The sequence below is a fragment of the Ictidomys tridecemlineatus genome, chromosome 7 (genome assembly GCF_052094955.1).
Source record: "Ictidomys tridecemlineatus isolate mIctTri1 chromosome 7, mIctTri1.hap1, whole genome shotgun sequence".
Classification (NCBI taxonomy): Eukaryota; Metazoa; Chordata; class Mammalia; order Rodentia; family Sciuridae; genus Ictidomys; species Ictidomys tridecemlineatus.
Window position 1 is genome coordinate 25,591,679 of NC_135483.1, and position 25,211 is coordinate 25,616,889.

A 25,211-nucleotide genomic window follows, 5' to 3' on the forward strand; every position below is an offset into this window, starting at 1 on the left:
CATTTGCTAAGGAAAATTTTCAAATATCCAAAGTAAGAACATAATAATCTTAACTATGTCTCCAGGAAACTTTTTCACCAAGTTAACAAATAATATTCTGCAAAACTCCTAAAACAATTTCTTCTCATTTATGAAAAGTTTTAAAAATATAACATGTAGAAGTTACATGGAGTTATCAAATTTTATGTAATTATATATCCCTAAACATAGCACAATTCAAATTCTTATAAATTATGTTTACATTTTCTATAGTAATTAATGTAAAGCAGAAGAGAAAGTATTCTTAAAATTTATAAATCTGGAACAATAGTAATTGTTTTTACTTTAGTTCTTTTATAAAATGTTCAGCATTTTTTCTAATATTTTGCAGATAATAAAATGTTCTCTCCTAATAAGAAACCTAATCATGATTACTAGCCATTGTAATTGTGTTTTGTCATATATACCTTATGTTCTACAATTGTACTTTTATTTTTCTGGCATTAGTATCATTACCACATTGTAAGCACATGAGTACTGGGAAGACATTTTATAACAAAAGATGTAATTTATAACTACTGTCACTATTGTGATAATAGTAAAATAATGGTGAGCACCCTTCTTCTTCTAGAGTCTATTCTCAATAGCCTGAAGAGTCTCAAAGTTACACATCCTAGGATCTCTAGGTGTTGGTCTCTGACAATCCCTTGCTCAGAACCCCAGTAGAATAGAGCAGAGCACAGCACAATGCAACTGGAGTGGGCTGCTTAAGGCAGAGAGATAAGAGGACGGATAGAATATGTCATGTGGGGTTCTGTGGGCCATTATAATAAGAACTTTGGATTTGCCCAAAAGCAGACAGAAAACCATTAAAGAGCTCTGAGCCAAAGGATTGTCAAATGGAGAAATACATAGGGATTTTAGGATGTTTGTCTTGAAAAAATCATTTGGACTCTGAGTTCCAAATGAACCCTAGGGGAGAAAAAGCAGAAGTGGAGTGGTGAGTTCACTACCACAGTAATTAAGGAACTGCAGCTGCACTGGCTTCCCTGTTGTTTCCCTACCCTGCCAGGCTCATTCCCACCTGTGCTTGCCATTCTCTGCCTGAAACACTTTTACCTAAATATCTGTATACAACCCCTTTAACTTCTCTCTGCTCAAAGGTGATTTCTCAATTTATATCCCACCAGTACTTCTTATACCCCTTCTTTGATTTGCTTTTGGTCTTTGGCACTTATGACTTAACAGTAGACTCTGTGGCTGATTGTTTAATTTACTTGCCTTTTTATATTTGTTTATTGCATCTTTCTCCTCAAAAGAATATGTATTTCATGATAATAGGGATTGTCATTCTCCCCCTACCCCTCCTTGCCTCTCTCTCTTGGATCTCCAGACTAAGGAACAGTGTTTAGTACACAGTACAAAATAAATATGTGTGAGATGAATGAATAAATGTCACTAAAATCATGCCAGAGTGTTTCTCATGCAGAGTGCCAAAGTATGCCAGATGTTTCCAGTTATATAACAAAGTGGGAAGACCATGTGGAATTCCAATGTAAATGTAGTTTATAATAAATTTGATCTACAAATTTGAGATTATGTGATTTGTTATTATTGCTAATTGGGTATTTACATGGATTAAAATTGTTTATATAAATGAAAATTTAATCATATCTCAATTATTAAGTTACTACAAATTTGAATAATTCAAATGAATATAAAATGAAACTCCACGTATGTAATCAGCCATGAGAATTAGATTTCGTTTTTTTATTTTTGCTTTATAGAACACTATTTTTATAACAAAATTTAAACAAGCAAGAAATAAAAAAATCCTCTATCATAATAACAACAGTAGGGGAGAAAATAGAAGCAGGACTAGAAAAGCAGCACATAGCAAATATTAATACAGAAAAATAAAAATAAAGGCATCTTTAGGTAACAATGTGCCAGAAGAGCACTCAAATCACACATATAGTGACCATTTTCTTCTCTTTTCATAACACATTGATGTTCCCTTAAAAATTAAATTTATAAAATGCTTGTAATTGGGACTAAAAATATGGATGCATGATCAAAATAAGTTTTTTCTTTTTTATAAATTTTTTTTCAAAGAAATGCTGTTCCCTAACAATAATCATAGCTTATCTACTTTAGAACCATGAGTGTTGCTATGGAGAAATCAGGAGGGGCTACTTGCTGCTCTCCAGCTGCTCCCATAATTTATAGTCTTCTGGTGTGTTGCTCCATACCGCAATATCCTAAATTTGTTTGATTTCTTAGTCACACCTCATCAGGATACAAGAGGGAGAATGTACACCTAACAATATGAGGTAAAGGATCCTCAATGAATCTTCAGTCTCTTCCACTGTTCCAGAGAATCCACTCTGCTGAAAACCAGAGTAAAAGAATAGTTTCTTGTTTACATCCACGTGGGATGTAAATCAATGTTTATATGTCTGTTATCCCTGATTGGTGTTGCCTCTTATGAACATAAGAAACATAATGAAATATTTGCCAAGAAAACCAAAGGCATCATAGCAGATTGTGTTTTATGTTTTTAAGATCTGATTAAATTTCCTTTTCTCTGTGAACTTTCTTCAACTTCCACGGGCAATTTTTTTTTCTATTCACAGTGCTTCTTCCATCTTGTTCTTATAGCACTTACCACATCACATAACAATTTATCATTCAATCAATTTATTTCACTCTTCTCTATTGTTAACAAATGTAACAGAGAGCCTACTATATAACAGAATTTTTGTTAGTCTAGAATAAATTAGAATTTAACATTTAACTATTCAAGGTGCTGTATTTTAGATGCTTATATTTTTGTTACATAAATGAAAATTGAATTTGTTTTGTTATATTGTCAAATTATCTAATTGTATGCAGTCTTATTGTCCAATAAACAAAGAAGACACATTCTGAATTTAATTTTATTAGCTAGGATGTGTAATGGCAATATAAAATGATTAAATGTGTGCTGTTGCCAGCAACAAATGCCATACTAGAAGGAATGATTCATATCTAGTTTGAATGGCACAGCCATGCCAAAAGTCAATAGCATGCTGGGGATCATGTCTTAGAATAATACATACAGCTGGCACTACCAATATTAGCTATCATACTTATCATGGTTTGTATTATTTTAAATTTCTGGATATTTTTCATTACTAGAATCATAAGTGTTCATTGAAATTGGATTATTTGAAGAAATTTTGTCTCAGTAATTAATATAAAAATAAAATAGCTAATTAGTAAAATTAAAGTGACAAAAATCAAGATGACTTATTTCTATAGATTAATTTGACACAGAGAATGGAAATACTCCCCATTATTCCTGCTTTTAAGATGATGCTAAACAACCAGAAAATATATCTTCTGACACACATATGGCTTAGGGTTGGTACTCTAGTTCCAAATGTTTGTATTCACTATTGTAAAGTCAAGGGTTATCTGCATTATGAGTAACATTCCTCCTCATGTATCTCCATAAAACCTTAGAAATTAAACTAAGATTTCCCACTTTTGAGAGTTATTTAGAAAAATTTGTTTACATACTAATTTTACTTATTCATGCATTTAATTTTTTAAAAAAAACAATTACATAGTAAAGCCTCTGACATCTTAAAAACACACTTAATGTGTCTCATTTTCCAAGAGTTATTTATAGTTTGCTTCACAATATATTGATGTAATTATTGAGTACTTTTCATGATGTATTTTAATACAGTTTGAGAACGTAGAGGTAAAAGCATGTGACCTCTTCCTAAATTGAAATAGTGACCTTTCATACATTGGTCTAAGAGAAGGTCACCATTCCACTGATAACTATGTTTTCAGAGCTTGAAGTCACTCACTTCAGCCTCCAGGAATTAAGAGATGGAAATTAGAAGATAGTGCTTAATTTATGAGGTAACAAGGTATCAAGAGACAATGCTCATTTGTTTTTAGGAGTTTGTTTTGACTAGGTTTCGGCAGGTATCTATTTTATGATTTGTATAGAACTCAAAAGTCTGGAGTCAAAATGGTGTTCGGCCTCTTATTTATCAGTTAATCAGATCATATGTAATTGTTTTTCATTACGATTAAGAAATGAAATAAATAACAGTTTGGATTTTAAACTGAGAAAGTCCCTTATTGATAACTGACATTTCAAACTTTATAGTGAAAACTAGGGAAATGTAGAGAATAAGGATTATACATTAATGATTGTGATGTTAATACTTCAGAAAATTTTAGCAAATTTCAAATATACCACTCATTATTATTAAACTATAATCACTATGCTGTATGTATGAAATCTCCAGAAATTATTTACCTTAAAATACAAATTTGTACACTTTACCAACATCTCCCCATTTATACAATCTTACTGACCCTGGTATCCATCCCTCTACTTTCTATTTCTATTGGTTCAATAATTTTTAGATCCCACATTAGTGAGATCACATAGTTTTTGTTTTTCTGTTTTTTCTCATTTTACTTAACTTGATCCATTTCTTCCAGGTTCCTCCACGTTGTTACAAAAGGGAAGATTTTCTTTATCTTGAAGCTGAATTATATTGCATATTGAGTAAAAGTCTCTTTGTATTCCAAACATATCACATTTTATTTATCCATTTATTTTTAACAGATTTTTCTCATATCTTTGCTATATTGAAATATGCTGCAGTGAGCACAAGAATGTAGATATTGATGATTTTATATTTTTAAAATATATACCTAAGTGCATTTGCTGGATTATATTCTAGCTCTATTTTTTATTTTTAATATGCCTCCATACTTTTTTCTATAATGGATGAACCAATTTATATTCCTACCAACAGTGTGTAACGGTGTCCTTTTCTCCACATCCTTGCCAACACTTTTTACTTTTTGATAATAACCATCTTTAACAGGTCCGTGGTAATATCCCACTGTGGTTTTGATTTGCATTTCTTGATTAGTGATGCTGAGCATTGTTTCATAAACCTATTGTCTATTTGTGTGTGTGTTTTTTTTTTAAAAAGAAATATCTATTCGAAATCCTTAGCCCATTTCTTAACAGATATTCCGCCCCTATTAAGTTTTATGAGTTCCTTGTAGGTTTAAGTTCATATGAGATATATAGTTTGCATATATTTTCTTTCATTCCATTGTTTTCTTTTAATTTTGTTTATTGTTTCCTTTGCTGTGCAGAAACCTTTAGTTTGATGTAGTTTCACTTATTTATTTGGCTTTTAGTATCAAAATATATAGTTCCTTCCAAGATTAATGCATCAAGCATTTCCCTTAAGTTTTACTTCAGAAGTTTTTAAGTTTCAGGTATCATATTTAGTTCTTTAATACACTTTTAGTTGATTTTTTGTGCATGTGGAAGATAAGAATGTGATTTTTTTCTCTTTTACACATTGACATACAGTTTTTCTATCATGTATTGGAGAAATTCTCTTTCTCCATTGTATATTCTTGGAGCTTTTGTTGAAAATCAGTTGACCATATAAGTGTGGGTTAATTTGGGGGGTCATTTTTCCATTGGTCTGTATGTCTATTTTTCTTCCAGTGCCATACTGTGTTATAATATAAATTTAAATGGCAAAATATGATGTCTCCATCTTTGTTCTTGCTAGAATTGCTTTAGCTATTTGTGGTCCCATTTGAATTATAGGACTATTTTTTTCTTTTTCTGTGGAAAATACCGTTGAGATTTTGAAAGTGATTCAACTTAATTGCTTTGGGAAGTATGGATATTTTAACAGGATTAATTCCTCCAAACCATCCATCAATTTTTAACCTTCTTGATTATATTTATAATTAGATAGTATATTCCCTTAGTGCTATTATAAATGATTGTTTTCTTAATATTTTTTTGAATAGTTCACTGTTAACATGTTGAAACACAACTGAAATTATATGCTAATTTCCTGTCCTGAAACTTTGATTGTTCTATATATATGATCATGACAGGGCTGGGATTGTGGCTCAGTGGTAGAGTGCTTGCCTAGCATGTGTGAGGTACTGGATTTGATTCTTAGCACCACATATAAGTAAATAAATAAAATAAAGATCCATCAACAACTAATAAAAAATATATTTTTTTAGATAAGATCATGACATACACAAAGAAAGACCATTTAACATCCTCATTTCTGAGTCAGATGCCCTTCATTTTTTTCCTTGCTGAATTGCTCTGACTAGGACTTCCAGTGATGGACAGAAATAGTAAGTCAGCATCATTCTCTTAATCTTCATCTTAGATCAAAAGCTTTCAACTTTTTACTGTTGAATTTAGGTTAGCTCTTGGTTTCTGATACGTAGCCTTTGTTGTGTTGCAATTCATTTCTTGAGTAACCTAATTCATTGAAAGTTTCTTGTTTTTGTTTTGTTTTGTCTTTTTAATCAGGAAAGAATGATGGAATTTTTCATTTTTTTCTGCATCTAATGAGATGGTGATACAATTTTGTCTTTCGTTCTGTTAGTATGTCATATCACGCTGATATGCACATGGTGAACTGCTTTTGTAACCTAAAGATATATCCAACTTGATTGTAGTGAAAGATTTTTAAAGGTACTGTTAAATGTGTTTTACTAGAGCTTTATCAAGAATTTTCAAATTCATGTTTATAAGTGATATCAGTATATACTTCTCTTGTTTGGTAGTATCTTTGGTTTTGGTATTAGGATGATATTAGTTTCCACTGGATGTGTTCCTTTCTCTTCGCTTTTTGTAAAAGAATTTGAGAATTATTGGTATTAATTCTTTAAATCTTTGGTAAAGGTCAATCATTCATTTGAGGTTTTTAATTATTATATTAACTCCTTACTCCTTGATCCATTCAGATTTTTTATCTCTTCATAATTCTTTCTAAGCATGTTGTGTGCTTCTAGGAATTTATTCATTTTTCTAGGTTATTCAATTTGTTGGAATATAATTGTTACAATATATAACATATAAACATAGATTGTATTTCTCTGTTATTGGTTGTAATGACTTCTCTTCCATTTTTTACTTTATCTTTTCAGTATTCTCTTTTCATTGTTTTTCTAGCTTAGCTAAAGAGTCACAATTTCTATGTTATAAAACCTGACCCTTAGTTTTGTTATTCAGTCTCTATTACATTTATTTCTGCTTTAATCTTAGCTATTTTTTTTCTAATAACAGCAGGCATCATTTTTTTCCCTACTTTTAGTAGTTCCTTGAGGAGTACGATTAGGTTGTTTATTTGAGATCTTTCTTTTTCTACTTGCAGGCATTTGCCACAAAAATCTTACCTCTTAAACATTGCTGTGCCTTGTTAGTTTTGGTTTGTTCTATTTCTTTTTTCATCTGTCTTAAGACATATTCTTTATACTTTTAAAAATTATTTTTAATTTACACAATAAGTGGATATATTTGTATTATATACAGATATATAATATGTAATTATCTAATCAGGGTAATCAGCATATCTATTATTCCAAACATTTACCATTTCTTTGGTAAGAAGATTCAAAATTCTTTTTACAAGATATTTTGAAATATACAACTATTTTGGTCAAACATAGTTGCCATACTGTGATATAGAACATTAGAAAAAGCAGTCATGAAATTCATCTGGAAAAATAAGAGACCCAGAATAGCTAAAGCCATCCCTAGCAAGAAGAGTGAAGCAGGTAACATCACTATACCAGACTTTAAATTACACTACAAAGCAATAGTGACAAAAACAACGTGGTATTGGCACCAAAATAGACTTGTACAATGGTACAGAATAGAGGACACAGAAACTAACCCACAAAATTACAGTTATTTTTTATTAGACAAAGGCAGCAAAACCGTACATAGAAGAGATAGCCTCTTCAACAAATGGTGCTGGGAAAATTGGAAATCCATATGGAACAAAATTAAATTAAACTCCTATCTCTCACCATGCACAAAACGTAACTCAAAGTGGATAAAGGACCTAGGAATTAAACCAGAGACTGTGTCTATTAGAAGAAAATGTAGGCCCAAATCTATATCATATCAGATTAGGTCCCAACTTCTCTAATAAGTCTCTTATAGCACAAGAATTAATATCAGGAATCAATAAATGGGATGGATTCAAGCTAAAAAGCTTCTTCTCAGCAAAAGAAACAATCAGTGAGATGAATAGAGAGCCTACTAATTGGGAACAAATTCTTACCACAAGCACATCAGATAGAGCACTAATCCCTATGGTATACAAAGAACTCAAAAATCTAAACATAAAAAAAAAATTAACCCAATCAATAAATGGGCCAAGGGGGCTGGGGATGTGGCTCGCCTGGCATGCATACAGCCTGGGTTCAATCCTCAGCACCACATACAAAGATGTTGTGTCCACCGAAAACTAAAAAAATATAAATAAATATTAAAATTCTCTCTCTCTCTCTCTCTCTCTCTGAAAAATAATAAATAAAAATAAATAAATAAATGGGCCAAGGATCTGAAGAGACACTTCTCAGAAAATATACGATCAATCAACAAATATATGAAAAAATGTTCATCATCACTAGCAATTAGAGAAATGCAAATCAAAACTAAGATTTCATCTCCAGACAAAATGGAAGCTATTAAGAATACAAACAACAATAAGTGTTGGCAAGGATGTGGGGGATAACGTACACTCATACACTGCTGATGGGACTGACATTGGTGCAGCCGATATGGAAAGCAGTATGGAGAATTCTTGGAAAACAGGGAATGAAACCATTAGTTGACCCAGCTATCCCACCTTTGTCTATACCCAAAGAACTTAAAAATAGCATACTACAGGAACACAGCCACATCAATGTTTATTGCAGCACAATTCACAATAGCTAAACTGTGGAACCAACCTAGCTGCCCTTCAGTAGATGAATGGATAAAGAAAATGTAGCATATGTACACAATGGAATATTATTCAGCATTAAAAGAGAATACAAACATGGCATTTGCAGGTAAATGGATGGAGCTGGAGAATATAATGCTAAGTGAAATTAGCCAATCCCAAAATACTACTCATTTTTGTGTGTTGATCTTGTATCTTTACTGAATAAGTTCTAACTATTTTTTGGTGGAGTCTTTAAGATTATATCATCTGCAACTAAGGAGAGTTTAAATTCATCCTTTTTAACTTACATAGCCTTTATATATTTTTCTTGCATAATTGCTCTGGCTAGGACTTCCATTACTATGTTGAGTAAGAGTTGTGATAGTAAACATTCTTTTCTTGTTTTAATTTTAGAGAAAATGCTTTCAACTTTTTCCCATTCAGCATGATGTTGGCTATGGGTTTTTCCTGGATGAATGGCCTTAATTTTTCTTGGCTTTGTTCCTTTATGATATGCGGTAAAGAGTTTTTATCATAAAGGGAAGTGAATTCTACTGAATGCTTTCTCCAAGTCTCTTGAGATGATCATATGTCTTGTGTCCTTCTTCCTGTTGATGTAATATATAACATTTATGGATTTACATATGTTGAACTATCTTTGCATCCTTGGGATAAATCCCACTTGATCATAATGTGTCATCTTTCTTATGTGATTGTGGATTCGGTTTGTTAGTATTTGTTTAGAATTTTTGCATTTATATTCATCAAGGTATTAATATGTGGCTTTTTTTTTTTGTTGATCCTCGTCTGGTTTTGGTATCAGTGTAATGCTGGTCTTGTAGGATGGGTTTGGAAGAATACACTCCCTTTCAAGTTTTTGAAATAGTTTGAGAAAAATTATTGTTAGTTCTTCTTTAAATGTTTGATAGAATTCAGAAGTAAATACTCTAGTCCTGCACATTACTTTGTTGGAAAAATTTATTACCAATTTAAGAACTTTTTGTTCTTTATTTGTGTGTGCTGGGGGGGGAGATACTGGGACACTATGGGGGACACTCAATTACTGAGCCACATCCCCAACCCTATTTTTTATTTTATTTTAGAGACAGGGTCTCGCTAAGTTGCTTAGTGCCTTGCTTTTGCTGAGGCTGGCTTTGAACTCATGATCCTCCTGCCTCAGCCTGCCAGCCACTGGGAATACAGGCATGCACCACTGGGACTGGCTTGTCTATTTCTTTTCTTTTCTTTCTTTTTTTTTTTATGGTACTGGGGATTATACTCAAGGGCACTCAACCACTGAGCCACATTCCTAGCCGTATTTTGTATTTTATTTAGAGACAGGGTCTCACTGAGTTGCTTGGCAACTCGCTTTTGCCTCATGGTTTTGAACTCATGGTCCTCCTGCCTCAGCCTCCCAGGCTGCTGGGATTACTGACATGCACCACTGAACCCAGCTCTTTTTTATTTCTTTAAGGCTTAATCTTAATGATGATGTATGTTCAACAATTTATCTATTTCTTATTGTTGATGTATAGGTGTTCATAATAATGAACACCTAATAATCCTTTGTATTTCTGTGGCAAAAGTTGTGCTGTCTCCTTTTTCATCTCTGATTTTATTTACTTGGGAATAAAATCCTCAGGCTACCTAAGGTTTGTTGATTTTGTTCAGCTAGATATTTTATAAAACAGCTTTATTGAGATACAATTTAAATATTATAAAACTCACTTTGTTAAAATGGACATGGCAATTTTAATTAGTATGACCATGGAATTGTGGAAGCATTTCTATAAGTCATTGAAAAGCCACTTGCAGTGACATGCATTTGTAATCTCAGCTATTCAACAGGCTGAGATGGGAGGATCATTTGAGCACAGGGGTTGAAGACTAGCCTGGTCAATATAACAAGACCCCATCTCAAAAAAAAAAAAAAGCTATTATCAAAAAGTCAAAAGAGGGGTTGGAGTTGTGGCTCAGTGGTGGGGTACATGCCTAGCACATGTGAAGCACTGGGTTCAATCCTCAGCACCACATAAAAATAAATAAATGAAATGAAGTTATTGTGTTCATCTACAACCCAAAAGAATTTAAAAAGTCAAAAGATAAATATTGGTAAAGATGTAACACTTACACATTGCTGGTGGGACCATAAATTAGAGCCATTCTGGAAAACAATATGGAGGTTCCTGAAAATAGAGCCATCATATGATCCAGCAGTCCTGCTCCTGTGAAATCAGTAAGTTGAAAAAATTTCTCCATTTCTATGTTTTTAACAATATTCACAATAGCCAAGATATGAAATTATCCCCCCATTTTTTCTTTTATTCATTGGTTGCTCATGATATGTTGTTTAATGTGCACGTTTATGAATTTATCAGTTTCCTGTTATAAAATTCCTACTTTCATATTGTTGCAGCCATAAAATGTCCTGATAAGATTTCAATCTTCCTAAGTTGTTAAGACTTTTTTGTGGAATAATATTATTTATCCTGGAGAATATTCCATGTGCACTTGAAAACAATGTATATTCTGTCTTTGTTGAATAGAATGTTCTGTATATGTCTGTTAAGTCCATTTGGTCTGCAGTGTGATTTAAGCACAAATACTTTCTGTTTGGATTATCTTGAGTTCTACAGGCAAGTAAATTCATGTAGTTTGTGAGCAGTCTCTCTGACAGGGTCAGGGAGGAGTTAGTATATTCCATATGCTCTTTCCTGCTCTCAGTTTCTTCAGTTCACTCAGCTTCTTCCAATCAATCAGACACCTCGGGGTGCTAGGATTCTAGGTGAAACAAAAGAGAAGTTAGCCTCTTGTATTTTTTATTTGTTGCATAATGTTGTTTGTTTATTTGTTGCATGATGTTGGCTATGGGTTAGCTAACAATCTTTTTATATGTTCTCTCTTTGTATTTTAATCTATAAATAGGAAACACATTTTGAACATCTCTCTTATCTATGGTTTAAGATTAAGTTTAATTCAAATAATTTAATAAACTCATTGCAGAGAAAATGTTCCATGGTTCCAGTGCTGTTATAAAGTTGGATGGGACACTTCATTAAAATATCTACTAGACTAATTTATTGCGGCCTTTCCCTTCTTCTTTAATATCAATTAATGAAAATTAATTTTCTTAAAAAATTGTTTTCTTTCTCCCCCTAAGTCCTCCTTCCTTCTCAGGCTGTCATAATTTTATCATTTTTTTTCAAAGTGCAAACAATCTGCTACCTCTTAATGAAACATTCTCCAACTAAAAGAAGCAATTTCTCCTTTCTTTAAACCTATGAACCCTGTCTGATCTTCTTTTATATTTTTTGTTTTATAGCATAGTGATTATGAGAGTTTCTATCTTCCTGGTGAAAGTGAAGTCCTTTAGTTTCACTGTATTATATCATATGAGTGGAAATATGGAGATAGGAATTAAATTTCAGGGTCTTGAGTCATACATACCTATGTTTGAAGTTCACCTCTTTTGTGACCCTGGGTAGCTTATTCATTCAATCCCATCTTCAAATTCCTCTTTAGAAATGGTTTGCCAGGTGCTGTGGTGCACTCCTGTAATCCCAGCAACTTGGAAGGCTGAGACAGGAATACTACAAGTTTAAGTCCTGCTTTGGCAATTTAGCAAGACTGTTTCAAAATGAAAGATAAAGAGCTGGAATGTACCTTAGTGGTAAAGTGTCCCTGATTTAAATACCCAGTACCAAAAAAAGAAAAAAAAAAAAGAAAGATATATAAGCTTGCTTCACTGAGAAGTGCACATGAAGTATACATTAAATTCATATAGGAATCACTGAAACATTATTAGTTATTGCTAGTGGTTTATCATAAAGTCCATATTGTATATAGAGTTATTAAATTGTATTAGATAAGAGAAGTATATTTTGTTCTTACTTTCAACAGGTACTGTTTCTCATACTTTTATTCCAAGAATAACTAACTCTCTTTTAGTATCCCAATCTCCCTAACTCCTTGTGATGAGTTAGAATTTATTGAGCTTTCACAGAGTCTAGAAAAGTATGTATGAATTATGGAATAGAAAAAATACTATTAAATATCGCGTTATTCTCAGCCTTTTTTCCCTCTTATTCTCAATCCACATGTGTTCTCTGTATAAACTTTTTATCTGTGTCATGTCAATCTCACAAATACAAATATGTCTAGATTTTTGGCACACTTCTTTTCCTGATGTACAACAGACATACTAAATCGATCCTGTACAATAATTTCATCAGCATTTACTCATACCCTTTCTTCCTCATGTCTTCTCTACATGTCCCTTTCTTTCATGACCCAAACATTCAATAGTCTTCAAGTTCTACAAATTTTACTTTCAATCTCCTCTTCCTCCATTACTGTAATTCAAGTTCTTATCATCTCTTCCCTGAAACACAACATTAATTTCTAGTTTTTCCACCTGTGGTAGGTAAACCAAGACTATAATCCATTTTCCATAGAACTGCCCTAAATGATTTCTCATTCTGAGAGAACTATCACTAGCTCAAAGTTGCACAAATAAAGCTTCTCCCATAATAGGACATTAAGTTCCCAGAACTGCCACAACCAACTCTCTCCTCCACCCAGATGTTTTTAGAACTGTTCCCTTTGCTTGGAATGTTCTTTCCCTCAACTCACTTTCTCCCATCACCATTCATTTTCAATTTTGAGTCCTTCTGAGTCTTTTCTGACCACTCAGAACAGGTCAGAATTCTTAGTTACATGTTTCTATATACTATATTCTTATTTGATGAGTGTATGGTAAGAATCTGCCTCTTCCACTAGAAAGTTAGTCTTGTGAAGGTTTCCATGCCCAATATGCAATAAGGATATGATAATTATTTATTAAATCATTCAATTCCTTTTCCAAATAAGAGCGTTCTTTTAAAAAAATTTTTAGTTGTAGATGGGCATAATACCTTGATTTATTTATTTTTATGTGGTGCTGAGGATTGAACCCAGCACCTTACACATTTGAAGCAAGCAGTCTGCCACTGAGCTACAAACCCAGCCCCAAAACAGCGCATTCTATTATAGGCATCTAGCCACTTCAAATATCGTAGGAAAACATCTCAGTCCTGGTATCCTATTAAGGAAATAAATTTTTTATATTAGAATGATCTCATAACTTTATTTTTATTATAAAATATCCCTTCACATACATATGCAGTATAAACTATTCCTCAAAACTCCTGCCTGGAGAACTTGATATTATCAGGATTTAGAGAATCAAAAATTTTTAACAATCAGGTGATAGATAAGCACTGTCTATAAATGTCACTATGGCTGGAAGGTAACATATTATTTTCTCTTTTAATCCTAAATTTAAAAAAAAAAAAGTTATTTAAGATGTAGTCTTGCTACTACCCAGCCTGTCCAAACTCAAGTGATCCTCTCACCTCAGCCTCCCAAATTTCGGTATACACCACTGTGCCTAGTGAAGACAGATAATTTTTTGGACTCACATTTTCCACTTGAATTTCTAGAACTCCTTTTACTTAAACTCTTGTTTTTCACATTGTTTATGTTCTTAGGATCAACTAGTCATTTTTCTCTTCTAATGGAGTTAAATGTTTTGCTGTTACTTCCTCATCTTACTTTTAACATATCTTAAAATATCCAATCACAATTTGCTAATACTTATTTTTCATTTCTAAGTATGTACTGTGAAAACTTGCTGTGCTAATCATGTAATAGTCATTGGAAATGCTTAAGTTTTGATATTCTTGATAAACATTCATGAACATCCACTTACAACCATTATTTTTAAGAATTATTCCTGATACTTCAATGTGGCATTGTTTTATTTATTTCATCCACCATTCCAGCTACCTGATGCTGGAAAGAATCATGACAGTATAATTGCATTTCAAGCCATTTTTTAAATTGATTTAATTTTTAAAATACATGACATCAGAATGCATTACAATTCTTATTACACATACAGAGAACAATTTTTCATATCTCTCTATATAAAATATGTTCACATCAATTCATGTCTTTATACTTGTACTTTGGATAATGATGTCCATCACATTCCACCATCATTGCTAACCTCCTGCCCCCTCTCTTCTCCTCCCACCCCTCTGCCCTATCTAGAGTTCATCTATTCCTTCTATGCTCCCCCTCCCTACCCCATTATGAGTCAGTCACTTTATATCAGAGAAAACATTTGGCATTTGTCTTTTGGGGATTGGCTAACGTCACTTAGCATGATACTCTGCAGCTCCATTCATTTACCTGCAAATGCCATGATTTTATTCTCTTTTATTGCTGAGTAATATTCCATTATGTATATATGCCTCATTTTTTTTTATCCATTCCTCTACTGAAGGGCATCTAGTTGGTTCCACAGTTTAGCTATTGTGAATTGTGCTACATAAACATTGAATGTGGCTGTGTTCCTGCTGTTTTTAAGTCCTTTGGGTATAGACCCAGGAGAGGGATAGCTGGGTCAAATGGTGGTTTCATTCCCAGTTTTCCAAGGAATCTCCATACTTCTTTCCATATTGGCTGCACCAATTTGCAGTCCCACCAGCAAGTTTTTTTCTTTATTGGGGCCTTTATTTTATTCTTTATCCATTTGGATCAGAAGTGCTGTTCACATAGAAAACAGCATATTCAAATACTCAAAAGTGTGAGGGCTGACTGGGGTCACATTGTGAAAGGTCTTGTATGATATTCTCTAGACTTTGACTTGCTAATAAGTACATTTAAAGCAGAAAAAGGAAGATCAGATTGCTTGTGGATGTCATTGTCACCTTACTATGTAGAAAAGCTGGAAGCCTACTGGGTTTTTTATCTTGGGTATATAGTCAAACTGTGCAAAGTTTGTTAGTTTCAGTGTTAAACATTGTTCAAAGCCAGTTAGCAAGCAAGACTTAAGTAGCAAGAGTACTGAAAGAGAGCTTGTGGCAAATATTAGTTGACATTGAGTAATAGAAACCAGATTTTGGTATATATCAAATTCTAAGATTTAATCAAACATAAGTTTCTATTAAAATAAACTGTTTATTAAGCAACTAAATCAGGGAATCTGATATTTTGGTTATATGTTTCTCCTTAACCTATTATTATTAGAAAATACTATTTTATTAAAGCACTTACTGAAAAATAAATATGCATTGCCAAAGGCCAATGTCTCGGCTTGGCACCAGAATCACGAGGCACTCACAGCTTTGTAGGTTCAAACAGCAATTCTTTATTCCAGCTCTCACACCGCCTCCACACAGGTCCAGGGGCAAACACGTTCTGCCATCTGCCCGCACAATTCACCTACTCCACGAGGCTGTCTCCAAATCCCATTTCAATCTCACGAGAACTCAACGGGAACAAGCAGCAGGAACACCCTAATCCCAGCAATAATCTTCAACTTCCAACTTCCCTAAAACCCATTATCTTAAACTGGCAACACCTTAAACTCAAGGAGCCAGTTACTTCCTCAAACCTGATCAGCTCTAAACCCGGATCCGCCTTGGTCCTTGAGCAAGGTCACCTTTTTAAAGCATGCATGCAATGTCCCATCGAATGTCCTCTAAGCAGCATGGGGTACGCTTGGCAAGGAAATTTCGATGCGTCATTCCTACTTGGTAATGGCCCTCAGCAATGCATACTTTCCAGTAGTTATACACAGAACATTAATGAAGATTTTAAATTGTTACTTGGATATTTTCCCTTGATAGAAGAAAATATCCCTGAACATTTAAAACTTATAAGCAATAAAGTATATATTTGGAAATTATATGTAGCATAGATGCATTCTGATCCCCAGGACACAACCTAGCTCACATTTATAGTTTTTATTATTTTTAAAAAAATCTGGTGTAGTAGTGTAGGCAGCAGATAAAGTAAAAAGAAAAAAAAGTGACCTTATGTACCAGGTTCCCAGGAATAGTCTCAAGTTACACCTATTGTCTGAAATAATTACTTGTAGTACATCCTTTCACACTAAAAGAAAGTATTTTGATCTGAAAAAGAAATTATATCTTCACCCTTTAACACCATGACAAATGACACATAAATCCCAGCTCTGATAAACACTTTCTTCAGTGTTATCAAGAAAGCTCACTTTGGTACCTTTATCTATAAAATTGGAAAAAAATAAATTTTACCTTGAAGGGTTGTCATGAGAAATAAATATAGAGTTAAAACTTCAGGAAAGTGAAACCCATGAAGTTTCACATGGCTCCATACTAACAAGGTCCCCATGCTTGGTTGAATAATCTCTTGAAATTGTTAATAACTTTTTGAAAAAGGGCAGTACATTTCATTTTGCACTGTGCCCTATAATTTAGAAAGTAAATCACAATTAAATGAGAGATACTAACTTAATCTAAATATCTCCTTAATCCTTCCATTTTATTTGAAGACCTGATTTTATTTCACCAAGTCCAAAATTATTTGGGGGCCATTTAAACAGAAATATTAAAATACAGCAAAACATGTTATTTTTAATATAAATAAGGTAAATATACATTTAATTATACAGCCTAAGCCCAATGACATTTCTGGCAGAAGGCTCTTACTAATTCACATTTTGAGAATTTAACAATAAATAAGCACTATATTTTTGAAGAGCAATTGAAGTAACTTAATCATTTGATTTTGTTTTCTTTTCCTTGTTTTTTAAATTCTTTTTAGATATACATGACAGTAATGTATTTTGACATATTACACATACATGGAGTATAACTTATTCTAATTAGGATCACATTTTTGTTGTTGTACATGATGAGTTTCACTGGCCGTGTATTCATGTATGCATACAAGAAAGTTATGTCTGATTCATTCTATGTTTGTTTCTATATTAGGAATTATGTTTTGATCAATTTACCAAAGCTTCTAAATCAATTTTAATATCATAGATTATTCTCTAGAAATAGGAAGAGTCCTTTGGCTTTTTATAGATAAATGTATTTCTATACCTGGAATGATTTCTTCACATTGGGGACAAGATAAATATCCCAACCATTTTTTTTTCATTTTTAATTTTTCTAGTACATGTGACAGGATGCATCCACTAATATTTATACTTAAAATATTCATAATGATAACTTTAATTTATTAAGTTCTTATTATATGCAAACATGGTATTAAATGTTCAATATGCATTATCTATTTATATTACCAACACACACACACACACACACACACACACACACACACACACACACATGCACATACACTCACAAAGACACACACAATCCCTGTGAAGAAGGTATTACTATTTCTATTGCAATAATAAAAATATTGAGGCTTAGAAGAAATAATTTGCCAAGTCATATAGCTAGGAAGAACTAGAGCTTAACTCTGAACCAAATCCCTAAACTTTTTAAACTTGAGCTTTCAATGTATCTATAGTTTGCATCCAAGAAAATATTTTCAAAACTTCATGATTCTATAAAATAATGTGAAATTTTATAAATAGTATAATAAAAATGTGTGTTATGGATCATCTATATGATCTTCATATCTCTGTAAGCATATCTAGAGTTTAATGAGCTAGTGGCAAAAATGAGACAGATTTAAAATGATTCTTTCCGACTAAGTGAAGGATTCATGGCATCATGTAGTTCTGTATATAGAAAAGTTTCTCAGTAGTTCAGAAAGGCAGAGTCAAGGTAGAATTGAGTTGTTATGTAGTAGTGTAATTAAACAGGAAACAGATTCCAAAAGCATATACTCTGGCAGCTGGTACCTGGAATATATTTCCAAGGGTGATTTAATTCCAGGGAAATAAAATCTTCTGCCACATTAAATTCATGTTGTTTTTAATTTTATTGTTTCTGCCTTTGTGTTCCTGGATATGTAAACATGTTTGGTATTTATGATTGTATACCACTGAAAGCATAAAGGCTTATCCTTTTTATGTTTGAACATGTTAAGTAATATCAAATAAAAATAATTTAAATCAATATTGGGAATCTGTGAGTCTTTTTTTTTTCCTCTTTCTTTTAGTTTAAAAGAACGTGGAGAAATATTGGGTGATATTTCCTCATGTGATTCGTTGGGCTACTAGTTTCACACCATTCATTTTTGTTATTATTTCACACAGTGTTGATATTATACTGACTGCTTGTTCTTGGTCATTTTCATTTCCTTGTTATTCTTTTCTTCCTTTGGTCTTATTTTGTTAATGTTTAATTATTTAACAGGTAATGCAATTTATTATCCTTTACCTTCTTGTCTACATTCTATAAACATTCACCTAAATCATGATTTTTTCATCTTATTTGGAAAATAATGGTTTGCATTCCTTTCATTTTGGCTAAATCTTTGAAAATATGAATCTTCTTGCACCATGGTTTAGTAATGAAGAAAGTAATTAGGTAAGATAGAAAACTGAATAAGCTGAATTTCTGATCATATTTTGTAATATCGCTACAAGTTTTATAAGTCATACTAAATTAAAATTAAATTTGAACTAAATTTTTTGAGAAATTCTCATTTCTCCCTAAGTAGTGAGATATTTCCTCAAATTTTGCACAGTGAGTTCTACAGGTACTTGTCCTAGAAGGTTAGTAGTACCGTACAATTTTTTATAATGCCTTAATCTACTGACATTTTTCAAAAATGTTCAATTTTTAAAATAACTATTTATTAGTGGATTTTAAATCTTTCTATTAGTTTTCAAAGATAATTTAATATTTTCTTTTGTCATTGAAGTTCTTGGATTAGGGGAATGCTGAGTATTGGGAGAACATATGATCAAAAACATTTAAAGATAAAAATAAAAAGATAAAATTAGAGTTGTTTTAAAACAAATTACTCTCTCTACTGTTTTCTAATTTAGAAGAATTAAATTATAAATTTAAATTTATTCCTCAGAAATCTGCAAACTCAAAGATACTCTGAAAATCTTTTACTTGTATCCTTTGCCATGCTATCCTTTCATCCAAGGGAAAATCATATTTTGTAAAATTTATTTTAGATTTCCATTTGTAGACATGTGTTCTTTCCATCGGTAGTAGTGTCTTCTTCTCATATAATAGTTGAGAAGGGAATAAATCATCTGCAGCACATATCCACATGTGCATTATTTTTATGTTAGGTTCTAGGTAAAATACGATGCATTTGCACTTCTATACATGAAATTATTTAAAAATAATAATGCATTCTATTTAATTGTACTTCAATATTCTGTTTTACCTGCAGCTGAATGTGGTGCATCTGCAACAAATAATGAAGGAATTTTGCTCTCTCCAAATTATCCACTCAACTATGAAAACAACCATGAATGCATTTATAGTATTCAGGTTCAAGCAGGAAAGGGGATCAATATTTCAGCCAGAACATTTCATTTAGCACAAGGAGATGTTCTTAAGGTAGGTAAACTTAGACATTTTTGTATTTTGATCATTTTTACTATGTAAGTACACATTGATAAATATATATATATATATATATATATATAAAATAAACCATAAATGGATTTTATCATTCACACATGCATATTATATATCAGTTCACATTTTCATTATTATCTGAATTGAAATAGAATGTTTTCTTTCCAATGTTTATTTATAATAAAAAATATGAATTTTATTTTTAATGCATACATTTTCATGTTTCAATAACACCAAAATAAAAAAATTAAACACAAAATATCTTATTAAATAAATATTATATATAAACATGATTATGTGAATGGTCATTTCTTTAAGAAACATAATGATGATTTGTTTTTATTTTTGTGTCTATTAAGTAATATCTTTCTCTGTGAATATGTGAAGAATTATTTGCATTTATGCAGTTTCATGGATATTTTTAACCTAATAAATCAGTGTCTATACATTTAGAAAAGAATATACTTTGTTAATAATTAATATTTATTATAAATTGGGTATTTAAAATTTTTGGAATAATGAAATGCCATATTTTTTTAAAGGTAATATGTTTTTGAAAATCAATATTACCATAGTTGCTTGTTCCTATTTTGCAATGTAAGTGTTTTGGTAACATATAGTTTATGTTCAATATTTTAAAAATGAAAATAATTACTATTATAAAATCACATTTAAAGATTTAAGAGTTATGCATATCTTTCTTAAATGGCAAATTTTTTGTGCAAGATAACATATACAATATACTTCTGTTTTCACAAATCTTGAAAAAAAAGATATCTCAGAATGGTTGTGGTAAAGGATTCTCATGTAAGCAATAGCTTTAATATTGTTACTTACTTTTTAAAAGTAAAATCGTTGGATAATAATTGATGGCTGTTTAAGCCAAACACTACTGTATGTTTATAAGAGTTGTGTAGGACTTTGGAAATATTTTCTGCAGTACACTTAAATGTATACAATTTTAATATTAATTAGGACCAATATATACATTCCTGCTTCATGCACATTTTCTTCACAGGCCAGAAATTCACTATTCAATGTCCTTACACCTCCACTTCATTGGTTGGATTTTCCTTTCAAAATAATGTATATCTGCAAGCTGCAGGAATAGCTCAGTTGTAGAATGTTTGCTTGCCTAGCATGCATGAGGCCCTGGGTTTGACCCCTAGTACTACAAATAAATAATAACAAATAAGTAAATAATAAATAAAACAAAATAATAATTATAACTTATATTTTATAATTGTACTCAACATTGAGATTATTGAATTCTTCTATGTAGAAAAGAAGCAGTAATTTTTTCTGGCTAGGGGGAAAAAATGTATCAATGCATGCATGAAATGTCTAAGCCAGGCCAATAATCTGTATCCCATAAACAACCACGATAAAGTTCAAAGTCAGGAAGTGCTTCCTTACATCTACCACTCCTACATACCACTATCACTACTTAAAAAAACCAAACAAACAAAAAAATAACTCTCCTTTCCTTTTGTGATGCTTGAAATTTATTTTCCTATATTACTTTCCTATATTGAATGGTTCTTAATATCTGGAAAATCCATTTGGCATAAGAGATGATGTCTTTTAAAAGTAAGATAGTCCTAATGTGTTTTTCAGAGTGCTTTTTTATTAGGTCTCACTTATTTGAGCAAGTTTACATGTTGTCATGGGTGGTACCTTGAGAAGGGCAGAACCTCAATAAGTGACAACCTGAGGGAATGTGATGATGAGAAATAAAGCTAGTCTGAAAAAAAACAAACAAACAAACTTCAATTTCAGTCTCTTTAGTGGAGTGGTTGCTCAGCTATCTCATTTGCCGGTAGGCCTGAAGTCATCAGTGTCGCTGGGTATCCCATGCTAGTTTTCCCAACTGTTAGGCCTGTTTGTGTCTTCTAGCTCCTACTCTCAACCTGATAAGAAACACTTTTTAGCTATTTGGTATAGGACACTGAGTTATACCATTATTGCATGTGGCTGGTTCAAGTCTAGTTACCTAATCAGTCACTGGTAGCTATTTCTTTCTTAACTCTTTTCTGGGAATGTGTAAATTTCTATGAGTTATACCACCTTCCTGGGATCCAGGTAGAAAGCCAGGTATACAAATTCCTTCTGTTTCTGATTCTTGGGGCTCTAGTATCACTACATGTAACATAGCTAAGAAAAAACATTCTTAGAGACCTAAATTAGACCCTAGGTCTCACTCTCTCAGTATATTTCCCAGGCTAGCCTCAAGCTAGCCATCCTCCCACCTCAGTCTCTCAAGGTATTATAGGTGTGTGCCATTGTATCTGGCTATTTATTTTCTTCTTAACTCACCAAGGAAATGTTTTTCTAGGTGGGTTGGAGTCTGAATAAAATGTATTCTTCTTTTAATTTTTTTTAAGGTACTGTTGATTGAGTCCAGAGGCACTCTAGCATTTAGCTGAATCCCCTAGCATTTTAATATTTAAATTTTGAGACAGGGTCTCAATATATTCCTTAACAATAAATTGTTGAGGCTGGCCTTGAACTTTCAATTCTTCTGCCTCAACATCCTAAGTAGCTGGGATTACAGGTGTGCACCACTGCACCTGGCTTGTATTCTTCTGTTCTCAATGATCATACTTTTAATATGTAATTTAATTCTTTCAGTTAATAGTTGTAGAAAGTGTTTGTTTTATCTAGGGTTTAAGCAATCAAAACTGAATAGTTTCCATCGTCAGCCTGGAAGGATGAAAAGCTGAATACCAGTCAGTTCTGATTTTTGTTGTTGTTGTTGTGTTTGTTTTTATTTTCAAAGATTAAGCACAATGTTTAGATGAAAGAATATAGCAGGGACAAAATCTGAGACAATCCTTTTACAATAGCTAGCCTTCACAAAGACTTATTTCTTGGGTCCAGGGTTGTAGATCAGTGGAAGACCACTTGCTTAGTATTCTAGAGACCTTGGTTAGATTCCCAGCATTGCAGAAACAAACACAAACTTATTTCTTAGCTAGATACCATGGCACATGCCTGAAATCCCAGCTCCTTTGGAGGCTGAAGCAAGTGGATTGCAAGTTTGAGATCAGCCTGGGCAATGAGATCTGTCTCAAAATAAAATAAAAAGAGTTGGAATATGTCTCAGATGTGGAATGTTCCTGGGTTTTATCACAGTACCAAATATACACAAAGCAAACAAACAAAACAACTTATTTCTTACATGATATATAGAGCATAAATGATTGTGGAGAAAAGCCAGCATAGTACCTCAAAACTGGTGTTTGATATTCTGTGGGAAAAGGGGGCAGAAGTTTTGATGCCATATTAATGAAAAATTAGATAGTTGAGTTACCTGGTTAATAATTTTCTTTTTAGTGATATGAGAAGGGATAATTACCTCTTATTGCATTCTGTGATACATCGTGACTCTACAGGAATCTGAAGAAATCTTTAGACACAAAGTAGACCTCTATTCAGACCTTCTATGTTCTTGACCATTTTGCAGAAAATAATTTAAGGACACATTAAGTGTGAATAGATTTATAAGATTTTAAGTAAGAGATTTATTACAAAGGGAAAGTATACTCTCTAGAATGGGAGTGTGGCACATCAAAAAGAGTGAGTCACCTAGTATTTCCCTGTTTTTTAACATTTATGGAAGGACAGTAGCTAGGGGCTGACCTTGCCAAGGTCTCGGCTTGGCACCAGAATCACGAGCCACCACACAGCTTTGTAGGTTCAAACAGCAATTCTTTATTCCCACTCTCACACTGCCTCCACACGGGTCCCATCCCCTTCTGCCTTATCCGGCACAATTCACCTACTCCAGGAGGCTATCTCCAAATCCCATTTTAATCTTACGAGAACTCAACAGGAACAAGCAGCAGGAACACCCTAATCCCAGCAATAATCTTCAATCTCCAACTTCCCTAAAACCCATTATCTTAAACTGGCAACGCCTTAAACTCAAGGAGCCAGTTACTTCCTCAAACCTGATCAGCTCTAAACCCGGATCCGCCTTGGTCCTTGAGCAAGATCACCTTATTAAAGCATGCATGCAATGTCCCATCGAATGTCCTCTAAGCAGCATGGGGTACGCTTGGCAAGGAAATTTCGATGCGTCATTCCTACTTGGTAATGGCCCTCAGCATGACCTAGAGGTGGAGTGTGTGCAGGGTCATGCAATTGCATGTGAGCTGTCCTTGCAATTGCTCATTGCTCTAGCATATTCTTATTGTGCACTTCCTCCATTAGATTTCTCATTAGTATCTTAAATTTTCTCTCAGGGGTGCATCTGACTATAATGATGAGGCTAGGGTTACTTCTTGGTCATCAAAGCTTTTAATGTACACAGTCCCTAATTGAGAAGTTCCTTCAGATGATTTGTGATTATCTTGTGGTTTTGTTACCTTTTCATCAACCAGTAGGCAAGCTGCAAGCATGTAAGTAGGATCAAGGACACAGACTGGGTTGCTCATAAGTGGTTTCTTCTACACTCCATCAGTTTATGATGTTTCTCTTTTGAGACTCAGTGTTCTTGCTATATTCCTGAATTGCTATCTCAACATGATTTCAAGTTGCTTTCCTAGATGTGTTTGAGAATTTGAGATTTGCATTTGTAAGGCCCTGTGGTTAAATTTCCAATAATTTTAAAAGTTTATTGTTAAATGTTGCTCTTTCTAAAACTTCCATTATATAACAAATCAGATTGTAATAAAATTATAATTGTTAACATAATGAAAAGTAAAAACATAACCTTTCATAACTATTTTACTAGTGTTTTAGAGATACTGGATAAAAATTTACATTTACATTGTTTTGGACAAAACTCCTGTAGTAAACTTCAACAGATCAAGTGAAAAATCAAAATGGAGTCACTCATGCTGAAGTTCCAAATCACCAAGCTGAAACAACGCTGTTTATATGAACTTGTGGGAAATCAGGATTAGAGATAACAGCCAAATTTCCCAAACAATCAAGGATCAATTGGCATGATAATGAAATTCCCAGTTTTAATCCTTCCACAAAAGAAGTTACCTGAGATAACCTGATGTTAACTAATCTTATTTTCCTATTATTCAATCTCCCTGTCCCAACTCAGAAGGAAAGTGACTTGAAAATGACAGATCTGTTT

General features: G+C 32.7%; 1 protein-coding gene across 5 annotated transcripts in view; it reads left to right on the plus strand.

The window, feature by feature from the left end:
* Positions 1–25,211, plus strand: part of Csmd3 (CUB and Sushi multiple domains 3) — a 1,083,924-nt gene that overhangs the window by 759,404 nt on the left and 299,309 nt on the right. For all 5 annotated transcript variants that reach the window (XM_005316223.4, XM_078016771.1, XM_040293722.2 and 2 more), the window contains one exon: positions 19,926–20,095. In XM_005316223.4, coding sequence (XP_005316280.1) covers positions 19,926–20,095 — 170 coding nt within the window. The remainder of the gene's footprint in view (positions 1–19,925; positions 20,096–25,211) is intronic.